The sequence below is a fragment of the Delphinus delphis genome, chromosome 3 (genome assembly GCF_949987515.2).
Source record: "Delphinus delphis chromosome 3, mDelDel1.2, whole genome shotgun sequence".
NCBI lineage: Eukaryota > Metazoa > Chordata > Mammalia > Artiodactyla > Delphinidae > Delphinus > Delphinus delphis.
The window spans coordinates 93,439,743-93,453,565 of NC_082685.1; the positions used below are offsets into that span (position 1 = coordinate 93,439,743).

General features: G+C 32.5%; 1 protein-coding gene across 4 annotated transcripts in view; it reads left to right on the forward strand.

The window, feature by feature from the left end:
• Positions 1–13,823, forward strand: part of CHD1 (chromodomain helicase DNA binding protein 1) — an 82,350-nt gene that overhangs the window by 23,448 nt on the left and 45,079 nt on the right. For all 4 annotated transcript variants that reach the window (XM_060009108.1, XM_060009109.1, XM_060009106.1 and 1 more), the window contains exons 3-10: positions 6,354–6,555; positions 7,595–7,699; positions 8,962–9,026; positions 10,956–11,105; positions 11,244–11,518; positions 12,538–12,763; positions 12,949–13,049; positions 13,479–13,657. In XM_060009108.1, coding sequence (XP_059865091.1) covers positions 6,354–6,555; positions 7,595–7,699; positions 8,962–9,026; positions 10,956–11,105; positions 11,244–11,518; positions 12,538–12,763; positions 12,949–13,049; positions 13,479–13,657 — 1,303 coding nt within the window. The remainder of the gene's footprint in view (positions 1–6,353; positions 6,556–7,594; positions 7,700–8,961; positions 9,027–10,955; positions 11,106–11,243; positions 11,519–12,537; positions 12,764–12,948; positions 13,050–13,478; positions 13,658–13,823) is intronic.

The following is a 13,823-nucleotide window of genomic DNA, read 5'->3' on the forward strand; positions in this document are numbered from 1 at the left end:
TTGATCACCAGGACAGGGTGATATCTGGTTTTTCCACTGTAGTTTCTAATTTATCCATTAATACAGCTAATAAGCAATTTGTGAGAAGATACTTTGAGACTGTGTAAATATCTTACTCATCAAACTCTCCCCCTAGATTTAGCATCTTTTGATGATTTTTGCCTGAACCAGTGTTTTCTATGATGATTGCAAAATGGTAATTTTCTAACACTGCCACTCTGTCCACATTTACCAGTTGGCATTCAGAATTCTTTCAGCCTGTCATCTGCCATCTGTCTGTCTGTCTTTCTACCTACCTACCTATCATAAGCATGGACTTGAGGATTCCTGTTTTATTTACTAGGTAATAATCCTTTACTGTCTGTTTTGATGCTCAAATCAGATTGAGCTGATGGAAGCTCCTTCAAGTTGGCTCCCATATCCTGTTTTTTCTTCTTTTCTCTTTAGTATTTTGCTTTTTGGCACAGCAAGCTTGTTTAGGTTCATCTGGTGCCTTCCCTGTCCCAGCCTTAGAATCTGCCATTTCTCAAAGGACTTCTAGTTTACTTAAGTGTGGATTTGTATTTAGGAATCAAGACCTGGGTGCTAGGTGATTGTAAATTTAAAATTTCAAAGGGGATATATTTACACTGGTTGATAAATAGCAAATAAGAAGATACACTGCCATAAATACAAAAAAGATACGCAGAGGGTCATTTTTTTGTATCATTGTTTGTGGTATCAAAAGACTGGTTCATCTTTGAGGGACAGGTTGAAACTATGGTGTATCTACAAAATGGAGTATATGCAGTTGCATGAAGGAAAGGGGACTGTATCCCTACACTGCTATGGAATGACCTCCAGGATACAATGTGTGTATAATATGACATTTATATAAGATTCTAAATATGTTAATGATCATTTGTGAAAAGGGAATATACATATACTCTTACTCATAATTTGCTTATATTGAAAAAGGGAAAATAAGTGAAAAACTTAAAAAAATAATTTCTGAAGGGGGAGAGAGGTCATGGTGTAGAGGAGACAAGGATGGAAGCTGGATTTTGATGATAACTTTGGTAGCTCAGGTTGGATCCAAGTAAATAATAAAGCAACATTAGGTCAAAGTGAATAAAAAGCAGTTCCTAAAAATGAAAAAAAAGCAGATGACCCTAATTAAACAAAATTAGTGACCATACAGAAGTTTGGTGATCAAAACTAATATCACTAATAAAATATCACTATTTTAGTTGGCTTCAAAGCAGTAATTTGATAGTAGGGGTGAGTATTCCCTGAAGGCCAAGGAGAATTGTGAAGAAATCTTAACTTTTAATTAAGACATCTTAACTTTTAATTAACATTGTTAATCAATGTTATTGCTATTTTGAAACTGTTATGTATATTCTAAGATAAAGCAAATAAATAATTTTATTAGTGTCATTTGGAACCAAGAAACTCAACCCAAGTGATGGTATAAATATAAAATCAGAGAAGTAAAAAACCTACAAATTTGACTTGGAATTACAGTGTAAATTCTTAATTCATTGTCTCTAAAAATACACGTATCCTAGCTCATCTTATTAAAAAAAATATCTTAAAAACAATGACCAATCCAGTAGTAATAGGCTCACCTAGTACTCAGATTGCAATTTAATTTCCAGCTTAAACAGAAGCAGGGCTTTTTGATGAAATGCCTGAGTTACAGTCTGAGGCAAGAAATATATAAGATGAGCGTGGTTCATCTCATCAGACCAGAAAGTGAGGAAGCTATCAAAGACGACTTGAGGTCTTGTGAAAAGGATTCAGGAAGTAGTAAAGGGTTTCCTGTTCGCTAAAGAGGGGACAATTTGGGCATTAACAATGATAATGGATTGTTAAAACTCATCAAATAACTTCAAATCCATGAGTTCATAATGAGACTTAGAAAATTACTGGTCTACTTACTTTGAAAGGATGCTAGCAATTTAACTCATTTTGAAAGCTGGAAAAGAAGGAAAAGAAATGTAAGTGCATTTCCTATATGAACTGTACCTCAAAGTTAACAAATATGGTGAGGGAAATTTTCTCCTTATAGAAGAAGTATTCCACCTACTAGTGAAGAAATGATGTAATGGGTAAATAAAGAATGATATAATATCACCATTTTACTGCCTCTAAATAAATAGTGGATGAATTCCCTGTAGGGGTTATGAGGAACTGTATAATGGAAGGATAAGGCTGAAAATAACCTGCACACACAGATCAAACAACCTCATACAAAAAGAGACAACCAAACATTGTTTTTTCTAATAGAAGTCCACAACAACTCTTAAAATACATTCTTGTCAAGAAGAACTGAATTTAAATCTGAGCCTCTAGATCGAACAGTTTACAAGAAATACAAGGGACAGAAAAATCTGTGAAATAATACCACAGAGATGCAGTCAGTAAAATCTGGAAAGCAGGAAATGTCTGCAGGAAAAACTGCCTAACTTATTCTACAAAATAAATTGCAAGGGGAAAAAAAAAGGAGAGGGAACTGTCAGGTTAATGAAAGAGACTTAAGAAATATGTGATTCAGTTGCAGTATATGAACTGTGTTTGGATTTCCAGTCCATGAAGAAACAAAATCAACTAAAGAGATAAACTAAACTGGATATTTAATACTATTTAATAATAATATCATATTTAACATTAAGGAATAAGTGATTTTGTTTTAAAAATGATACTCATTTTGTGGGTGTTTAAAAATAGGAGTTTTTTTGTTGTTTGTTTTTACATATGAGTACTAAAGTATTTATGGATGAAATTTTAACATGTTTGAGATTGTGTGTTTGTGGGAAGCTGGATTATTTGAAACAAGATTGGTATGAGTTGTTAATTGTGAAGCTGGTTGTTAGATAAATGGTAATTCATTATATTACTCTTGTTTATATTTGAAATTGAGCATAGAAACAAGCTTGAAAAGAAACTTTAATTTGAATTGCTATTTTATGTTTAAATGTTGTATTTCTACTTAATTTACCCTAAGAAAACTATAATTTTATCAAAGTACCCATAAACATGATGGTGGGTTTTTTTTTTTTTTGGTAAATTGAGAAAGATGAGGAAAAGAATTCAGTGTTTTTATTTTTTTAATAATCTACCACCTTATTACTGTTGGGCTAGTGAGATTTAATATAAGTAATAACTCTTAAATGGTATACAGATACTTATGTTGTATTAAAAAATCAGTGCTATTGATTACTACCTAAATAAATAAAATGTTAATTGGAGCTTAGAAATATTTTTTATAGTCAAACTCAATTTGTGAATTTTATGTAAGACGTTGTATCCATATATATCTTTGATTTGTTTGCTTATGTATACATTTATCCACCCACCAAACATATATTGAGCCCTTCATTTAGTGCTCAGCATACAAAGAACAAGTAAGAATTCCAGGAACATATGGTAGAATACCAAAGGTAGGATACCAAAAAACAAAAGAAAACTACAGTGATTATTATATGCTGTGTGGCAAGATAGTAATAGGTACAGGATGCTGTGGGAATGCTGAGGTAAGCCTGATTTAATGTTCAGGTGATTTAATGTTGGAGTCAAGAGAGATTTGTTGGAGAAGTACCCATGAAATGAGGCTCAAGTAGAAATGATATAGTGGGGAAAAAAAAAGGGAAGTAATTATGCAAAAGCAGGAAGTGGGAAGAGAAACTCGCTCTCAGAGAATTACAAGTAGTTTGCTATCACTAAAACTAAGGGTTTATGTGGGAAAGTGGCTGGAGATAGGTTGGCAGAGACAAATTCCTGCACCTCATAGGTGTTTGACCTTTGTTACAGAAACACTGAAAACTTCTCAAGTTAGGCCATGTTTAATTTTTATTCTAGAAAGAGCATTATGAGCAGTGGCTGTCTAGAAAGAGCATATGCAGCAGTGGGCTGAAATAGAATTACTTCATTAGGGAGAGGCTTTTCACCTATTTTCGCTCAGAATTTTATGTCTGAATATAGATTCTCCCCCCGCCCCCGAACCTATATATATTTTCTCTCAATTGTTAGGATTTCCTTTTAAAATAAATTATGTAAAGCATTTACATGGTTCAGAAACTGACAACTCATTTCAATCCTTGTTCCCTCTGCTTTCTTCTTCCCCTCCCTTTGTAGGTAACCATTTTTAATTTAATTGTTTTATGCTGTCATTATTGCTTTTTTCAGAAGCATAAGCAACTATGTGTAAACATTTCCCCCTTCATATACAAAGGAAGCATACTATAAACACTTTTGTATCTTGCTCTTTTTACCTAACTATATATCCTGTAGTTCATTCTATGGAAGTATGTAAAACATTCCTTACTAATTCTTTGTCTATTCTTAATCCTGCTATAAACAACTAAATAAAATAAATACTTTATACTTTTAATACCTAAGGTGAAGACATTCTAATAATAAACATATGCCTTTAGAGTAGTCTAGGCTCAGGCTGTTAGCTTATCTCCAGCCAACTTTTGCCTAGAGAGTATGAAAGGAAGATTCCTACATTCACTTAAGAATTTTGATTTATTAACAGGGAATTTTGACTAGCTACTTCATGACTAATCAAGATATAATTAATAATATAGGCTCATGATAGTTCCCAAATTCAATCATCCGTCCATTTACTTTTCAGGTATTTACTGAGCGCCCACCTGTGTAAGGTATGCTGGGAAAAATAAACAGTACCCTCAAGAAGCTTGTAAGCAGTTAAAATGATACCCCTCTGCTTAATTCTTCTTTCCTAAGGGATTAGTTCATCTTCACTTTCTTTAAATGTTCCCCGATTACTGTACCTGACTTGTTTGTATCTTCAGTGTTGTGCATACTCCTAGTTCAGTTATCTTAAATATGCCCAGTGTGGTATTTATTGGTTGACATGACTGTCTCTCCATAACAGGTTAGAAGTTCTTTTAATGGTAAGGACTTTGTCTCATCTCAGTCTTCCCAGTGCCTAACGAATGAAAGTTCTCAGTAAGGTTTATTGAATAAATGAAAAATGTCTCTTGCCTAGTGGGTTAAAGGAAAAATAAAATTGTGTCAGGAAAAATATCTTCTCTGATATTCTTGTTGAAATTTCAAGGGATCCAAGTAAAATACAGTATGGTAAATTTTGTTTTTGTTTTTTAATTAAGACACTATGCTGTTCTTGAACCAGGTGTCTAGAGGGTAGAAATTGTGGCAGAAGTGTAGAAAAACATATATTCCACTAGATTCCCAGATTTTAAAAATAGGCATATGTTTGTTCACACCTTAAGCATTTTAATTTATATCTAACTTTTGGAATCAAAAGTCTTCTTGAAAACTTTTATGTCTGTGTTTCCATGTAGAAACTTCTCGCTCTCGAAAAGGAGAAATTACTTTTAGGAAGGGATTACTTTTTGATATTGCAGGATTTTCTTAGAGTAATACCTCCATCTGGTGGTATTTCTGAAAATTACAGCAAGAGAACATGAAGCTTGAGTTTTGCTGTGTGTTGGTGTATATTATATTACCGGTTGTTTCTCATGAAGCCAGATGAAATTACATCAAAAGCTGAGTCTACCATGTATTTCAAAAATTTAATGCCCTGGTTTTCAACAATTCAAATGGAAACACCAAGTGAACAAATGGCCTTTTGGATAATAGTAATTTATACAATCATTTATTTAGTACAGACCATCTCTAGACTACTTTGGACTGAAAATAAGTACTGGAGAATGAGATATTCTCATTGAACTATTAATTGCTTTCACATGTGTGTGTATAGAGGCTAGGAAAGATTTGAGAATTTTCTATTTCAGATTTATTACTAAGGAACCATAAAAGATTCAATAATTTTCTCAGAGAAGCAATTACTGATCTTACTTTTTAGTAAATTGTATTTTATCATAGGTTAGTGGTAATAATTTACATTCCCCTGAGATGATAGAACATAAAGTGTAAACCTGAAAACAAGTTGAAACTGTAAATTAATTTGTTTTCTACCTTTTGCTATGAGAATTTTTAACACATTTAACCTTTTCTTCACAGAATTCATTTCTTTATGTTTACTACATCAAATAGCCTTTTAAAGATAGGGACTGCGGCTTAAACTTTTTGTTTTCCCAACTTTCTAGCCCAGGATTCTGTACTTGGTAGGTTTTGTTCATTATCTTGGAGGAAGATTGTGATCTGATTGCTTGTATTTTATCCCAAACTGTACTAGATCTATCTAGTATGTCAGTTATTACCAGAGATTAACATTAATTCCTTTTCTATTTGTTTGGTTATAGACAGTTGACATATGAACTAAACAAGGTTTAATGATTTGGGGCTTTTTGCTGAGTTAAGAAAAACTAAATTTTTTAATGAATTTTGTTTGAAATCTGTTTATTTTCTAATTGTAGCCAGTCGGATGATGATTCTGGGTCAGCGTCAGGCTCTGGATCTGGTTCAAGTTCTGGAAGCAGTAGTGATGGAAGCAGTAGCCAGTCAGGTAGCAGTGACTCTGACTCTGGATCTGAATCGGGCAGTCAGTCAGAGTCTGAGTCAGACAATTCCCGAGAAAATAAAGTTCAAGCAAAACCACCGAAAGTTGATGGAGCTGAGGTAATAAATAAACTATCCAATGAAAGGTAGATTTCTTGTATTACTTTGGGAAAATTTATAGCTTTAGTTTAGAGCATTCTTAATCTAGCTTTTAGAAAATGTTGATTTCACATATTAAAATACACTTTAAGTGATTCTCAGGCTTGTGGTTCAGTATCTGTGGACTGATTGGCTTGGAAGAGAAGCAGTCTGTAACTATATGAACACATACAAAACTTTGTAACTATACAAAACTTTGTAACACATATAAAAATGAACACATACAAAACTTTCTCTTTTTGAGGCAGAAATTGTTGCATAAACATTCATTGTCTCATGGATAAAAATGTAAGGCTTTGTGAGGTCTTTTTGTTAATCTTACAGTGTGATCTCTACTTTCAAGATCTTCAGAGGAGATACTTTATTGCAAATAGGAGACTTTAATAGAACTCTGCTTCCTTGAAGATACATGGTAGAATCGGCTAAGGGCCATTCTGTTTAAAAAAGGCTATTACAAGATTTACTAAAACTTGTCTATACCTCAGAATAGTGTACAGTAGTGTTACGTAAAATACCAGTCATGATAAGATGCTTGGGCCAGAATATACATACATCTTCCTGCATTCAGGAAGTCTTGCTACCAAAAACAAACAAAAACAAAAAGTCAGTTGAACTAAAACTGTGCTTAGTTGATTTGCATTCTGACTCAAGCTCTTCATCTTCACCTCACACCAATTAAAAAAAATAGCAGCCGCACTTTGAGTAGCACTGGTGTCGTATATTATCACATCTTTTTTGAAAATAATAATCTTAATACCAAAGAACATATTGATTGATTGTCTGTGAAACTCAAAACACCATAAATTATTCATATACAACTAAAGCTCAGCATTTTATTTTAATTATATTGCAGTAATATTGTATTATGTATAATGTAAGAAAAATAGTCTTAATTTATTATTTGGAGGCAGTGAAAATGTTGGTACTACTTTTCAATAAATTAACCTTTTTCCAGTTTTCTCAAAACTTTGTTCTTCACTTGTTTATATTTCTATTATAGTTTTGGAAATCTAGCCCTAGTATTCTGGCTGTTCAGAGATCTGCAATGCTCAAGAAGCAGCAGCAGCAGCAACATCAAGCTTCATCTAATAGTGGATCAGAAGAGGTGAGTTTTCATTGTGAAAACTCTTATCTGAAAAGTAGACATGATATGTAATCATTTAGGTAGCTATTTATGAAATTACTAGAAACAGTAAGGGTTTTAAAAGGATAGGAAAATAACTAAATTTAAATATGTGTATCAATAGCCTTGAAATGTAGACATATTTTTATCCAAATTTCCTCTTGTTTCTAAAACAAACAACAGAAATTTGTGTGCATTTGCTTATCACAGCAAAACTAGAATAAACTAAATATGAATACTAGGAAAATACACATACGCAAACACACACATGTATGCACTCACATATATGAAGAAATACCATACTGTTAGATCATATTTGTACAGAACATTAATAAGAGAATTCTCAACATGTTTTTAAAAGAATAGGCTGCAACTGTAAACAATGTAGTTCCTGTGTGCACATGAGCACACATGCAGGTATGTTTGCACAAAGACATTCAGGAAGAACTGTAGGTTTCCCCAACTATCCGAAAGTAGAGTGTTCCTTTCCTAATCCAAATGGTATAAAGCAAAGAAGCTGTTTCCTTAGGACACATCTTGCTAACTGTTGTGCAGAATAAACGGAGATAAAGCACAGATGCTCACAGACACAGTTCAGAATTATGGCAGCTAGTGCTGAGATGCAGAGTGTAGTTCCCAGGGAAGGAGCTTGGAGGTGCTGTTCTTGCTGCTCCACATCCTTGATGCCTCTATAACAGCTCTCTGCAAAACAAATGCTGAATGCTGTTTTTGCTTTTTGCCGGTTTTTGTAAAAGTAAAAATTCTCTTTGGATTTTTTTCAGTTAGTGAAAACAGGTACCAATGAAGGTTTTTTGTAAAAGTGAAGTGGTAGAAATTGAACTTTCAAAGAGTGGGGAATATTTGTATATCAAAAACTGCCTGATGAGGAAGAAAAATATTAAATGAAAATTTGACATACCAACAATTAGGATTCCTTTTTGAGGCCATACTAGGCAACAGTAATAGTCTTCAGAGCCAATAGATTATAAGATTTTATACAAAATGCTGGCATTGTGATGTTTACCTAATTTCACTGGCTGTTACATATTTGCAATAAAAATGTTATTAATTACTTTATGTGCTAATTAATGGTATAAACATAACATGAAAAAAGAGCCTTTATTATTAAAGTGAATGTTAATAAAAAGTAGTAAAGTAATAAAAAGTTAATAAAAGTAATAAAAATGTATTATGGTTAAATTCTAATCATTAATAACATTAACTTTATATATTTTTCTCTACAGGATTCTTCTAGCAGTGAAGATTCTGATGACTCATCGAGTGAGGTCAAAAGGAAAAAGCATAAAGAGTATGCCGTTTTGTTCAACTGATTACTTTTATATCAAGAAAATCCTAATGATTTTGTATTTCTTCCTTTATGAACAATTGTTGCCAAAAGTGAACTTCTTGGTTCATGGCATTTTATTAGGTTAATTTAAACCATTAATTTTTAACTTTTATCTTTCTGTGACAACCTGAGTTTTTTGTACCATTTGTTTATCTCCTATAACCCCTCTCCTCTATATATTTTTAAACTTCAAAGATCTTCTTAGTCACAATATCAGAAAATCTTGATAACTTGAGAAACCTATATAGGAGTGTAGGGACCAACAGATGATAGATTTTAGGTGATTCTGATGTTAATAGCTATCCTTACTATTTATCTGCACATGAAATTTACTTCTTCTGTAGAACTCATTTAGAAACTCACTGTAATTTCTTAAAGATCTTGACCCAGGAAGTGTTAAGAGTACCTCAGATCTCAGTTCCGATATTTTAGATGGTCTGAGTTTTTTTTCCTCTTGTTTCTCATTGTTCCATTGTCTTGTCTCTTATTTTTCTCTTTGTCTTGGGTATTCTGCACTTTCACTTTGGTGCATCCAGCTTTGGATTTGTTATTTATCCCACTTTATGCACTTTATTTTATGCTTCTTTAATGTGAAGATTCATGAGTTTTACTAGTTTCTGAAAATTCAGTCATTGTATCTCTAGGCATTTTCTCTTTCCCATTCTGTAAATCTTCTCTGTTACTACAGTTAATAGATATATATTGTATCTGTCTTACTGGATCATATCTATTGTATATATTTGTTGGATCATCCATCCTATCCATGAATCTTACTGTATCATGTTTTTTATCCTTTTATTGCTATGCTACATTCTGGCTGATTTCTTCATATCTGTCTTCTGTTTTACTAAGTGTATTTTCAACTACTGTGTCTCATCAACTGTAACTCTTCCACTGAGTTAGTAATTTCTGAACTTAGCATGGGTGCAAGCAAGAATATTTTAAAACAAAAGTAATTTGGGATGATGGATAGATTTGGTTGGATATAAAAATCATAATATTTATTATAAAAATGTAAAACGGAGACTTTCATATATGCTGGCTGTTGCTATTGTCTAATGTGCAAACTCTGAAAAAAAATCTCAAGATAAAAAAATTAGCTTCTCTATTATGTTTTTTATCATAAACCAAATTTTATCATGTGTGCTTGCTTTTGTAACCCCTAACACAGTCATAATTGATGCAAGCCATGCAGAGCAATGGAGTAGCACAGCAGCTGTGAGACAGGATGTAGTGTATATGTAAGAACTTAATGTGTATCTTTCATTTGAAGTTTATATTATAGCAGAATATTAATAGTGCATCCAATATTTTTTTCTTTACATGTAAATTGGAATTAAATAGACTAAAAATAGTAATAAAGTTAAGGTAATAATTGAATGTTGGTTAAGATGGAATTTTTTGTTTGTTTTTGCATTTTCTGATACCTTATTTTAAGCTTCTTGATGAATGTGTTGTATTTTAAAAACCATTTTTGAAGAGTATGTTTTTAAAAGTCACAATCTCCAGAAAATTAAAGGGATTAGAATCTCTTTTTGAAATGGCAAGTATAATAATTATACAAGGTTTTCAAAATTAAACACTGTGACTCTTCAAATTAGCATACTGTGTTTTCATCTATACTAATAATCAAAATAGATCCACTTAATTTGCCTTTCATTGAGGTATAACTAAATAATTAACAGAAAACTATGGAGTTGGAGAAACCTATGAAGAATATTTTCTAACATTTTTCTTATTCTATAGACATTTGAATATTTTTATAATGGTGAAAGCAATATTTTTGATATCAGCTGGAATGTAATTTAGCCTGATTATTTTTATATCTTATCAGACATAATTTGCAATATGATAAGTATGAATAACATCCTTTATATATTTTACATACAGTGAAGATTGGCAGATGTCTGGGTCAGGATCTCCATCTCAGTCTGGTTCAGATTCAGAATCTGAAGAAGAAAGAGATAAAAGTAGTTGTGATGAAACAGAATCTGATTATGAGCCAAAAAACAAAGTTAGAAGTAGAAAACCTCAAAATAGGTAAGCATAGTATGTTCTTGGTTTGATTCTGAAAATTGTTGGTTATAGAAGGTATTCGTTCTTTTTCTCACAGTTTCTCAAATCTTGTTTTTATGCCAGTATTTCTGTAAAACACCTCTCTCCCCTGGTCTTCACTAGATCTAAGTCAAAAAATGGAAAAAAGATTATTGGACAAAAAAAGAGACAGATTGATTCATCTGAGGAGGAGGAGGAGGATGAAGAAGACTATGATAATGATAAAAGAAGCTCTCGTCGACAAGCAACTGTCAATATTAGCTATAAGGAAGACGAAGAAATGAAAACAGATTCTGATGACCTACTTGAAGTCTGTGGAGAGGATGTTCCTCAACCCGAGGAAGAGGAATTTGAAACAATAGAACGGTTTATGGATTGTCGGATTGGGAGAAAAGGAGGTAGTTTTTTAAAAAACATTTATTTTTTGGTTGTTTCAGTAATATTTATTAGAGTAAAGTATTTCTTGAAGGTTTTTCAACTTTGAAAGCCAAGAGGGTGGATTTTTTTCTTATTTGCTATAAAATATACTTTGCTTAGCCTGAATATTTTCTTCCCAGGAAGTATCCATTTGATCTCATCATACGTTGCGGATATTAGGGAATTTTTAACCTGTGCGTTTGAGTTTTTCTGTTACCATGCCTAAATAAATGGTTGTTTTTAAAGTATTTTCAATTTGACATATGGTTTGGTTTAAAACTTCTTTCTTCTATCTCAAATATGTAAGTTACTTTTTAATTACCTTGACGTACATTTTTTTCCTTTCAGTTTTTTTAAGACATAAAATATATGTCTTAATATATTAAGACATATATTAAAATATGTCTTAATATATGTATATATAAAATATGTCTTAATATATGTATATGTAATATATGTATTATATGTATATGTATATATGTAATATATGTATATAATAATATATGTATATGTACATGTATATGTATATGTATGTATCACGTTTTTTTAAATCCAGTTATTTGTCAAGGGACACTTACGCTCTTTCCAAAGTGTCTTAGCTATTATAAGTAATGCTACAGTGAACATGGGGGTGCAGATATCTTTTCCACATAGTGATTTTGGAAATGTAGTTTTCAAAGATGATTTTTAGTTATTTTAATTTCCAATTATTAATGTTTCAGTCGTCAGTTATCATATATTGCTGTATGATCTCATGTGAGCTGCTGTCCTTCTGACCTTTTTTTTCTAATTTTAAAACCGAGGGAATTAAATTAGATAATCTTTCTGTTCTAGAATTCAGAGTTTCTTTTATAAATGTGTAATATAATTTCCCATAAATTCTTACACCCTGTTTTTTATTTAAAAGAGCATATATTTTTCTATTTATATTCTTGAATTTTTGAGTTGAAATGCTTCTATAACAGAATTATATGGAATGTATTTGTGCTTTTTTTTTCAGCTACTGGTGCTACTACAACCATCTATGCAGTTGAAGCAGATGGTGACCCAAATGCAGGATTTGAAAAAAACAAGGAACCAGGAGAGATCCAGTATTTAATTAAATGGAAAGGATGGTCACATATCCACAATACTTGGGAGACAGAAGAAACCCTTAAGCAGCAGAATGTTAGAGGAATGAAAAAATTAGATAATTATAAGAAAAAAGATCAGGAAACAAAAAGATGGTATGTTTTATATTAGAGTTAAAAATTAATGATGCTTAACTTTATTTCTTTTTCAGTTTCTTCATTATTCAAACTGATTCACATGATGAGTGGCAAAATGGGAGATTTTGTGCTACAGATGGTGTTTGGGGGATGGGTTATTGGGGGAGATTTTTAAGTCTGTTCTTGGATTAATAATCTTTCAGGTTGAAAAATGCTTCTCCAGAAGATGTGGAATATTATAATTGCCAGCAAGAACTTACAGATGATCTCCATAAGCAGTATCAAATAGTGGAGCGAATAATTGGTTAGTAATAAATGATTCTAATTAAACATTTATCTTTCCATGCTTGAAGTCATCTGAAAAAAATCTTAAATTTACTGCTTACACATCAAATACAGTAGCTTGCTCTTACTGTAATAATAGGGGCTTCCCTGGTGGTGCAGTGGTTGAGAGTCCGCCTGCCAATGCAGGGGACACGGGTTCGTGCCCCGGTCCGGGAAGATCCCACATGCCGCGGAGTGGCTGGGCCCGTGAGCCATGGCCGCTGAGCCTGCGCAACGGGAGGGGCCACAACAGTGAGAGGCCCGCATACCACAAAAAAAATAAAAATAATAATAATAGAGCATTGTAAATCAGCTGGCTAATTTTTACTTGTATAGCTTTTAACCAAGAATTATTCCTTGGATAAGATTCAGTGTAAAAAGTAAAATAAATACCTGATTTATCTCACAGCTCATTCAAATCAAAAGTCAGCTGCTGGCTATCCTGATTATTATTGCAAATGGCAGGGCCTTCCGTACTCAGAGTGCAGCTGGGAAGATGGAGCTCTCATTTCCAAAAAGTTTCAGGCGTGCATAGATGAGTATTTCAGCAGGAATCAGTCAAAAACTACTCCTTTTAAAGACTGCAAAGTAAGTATTGTTTGCCATTTTTAATTATTGAAAATATATTTATGCATCATAAATATTACAAGCCTACATAGAGAGTTGGATCCTGATTTCACATAGGCTAAAGGAGAGAACTGCTTGGATGGTAGGTCTTACAGGAAATGATGTTCCTGTAATTGCTATTCCATCT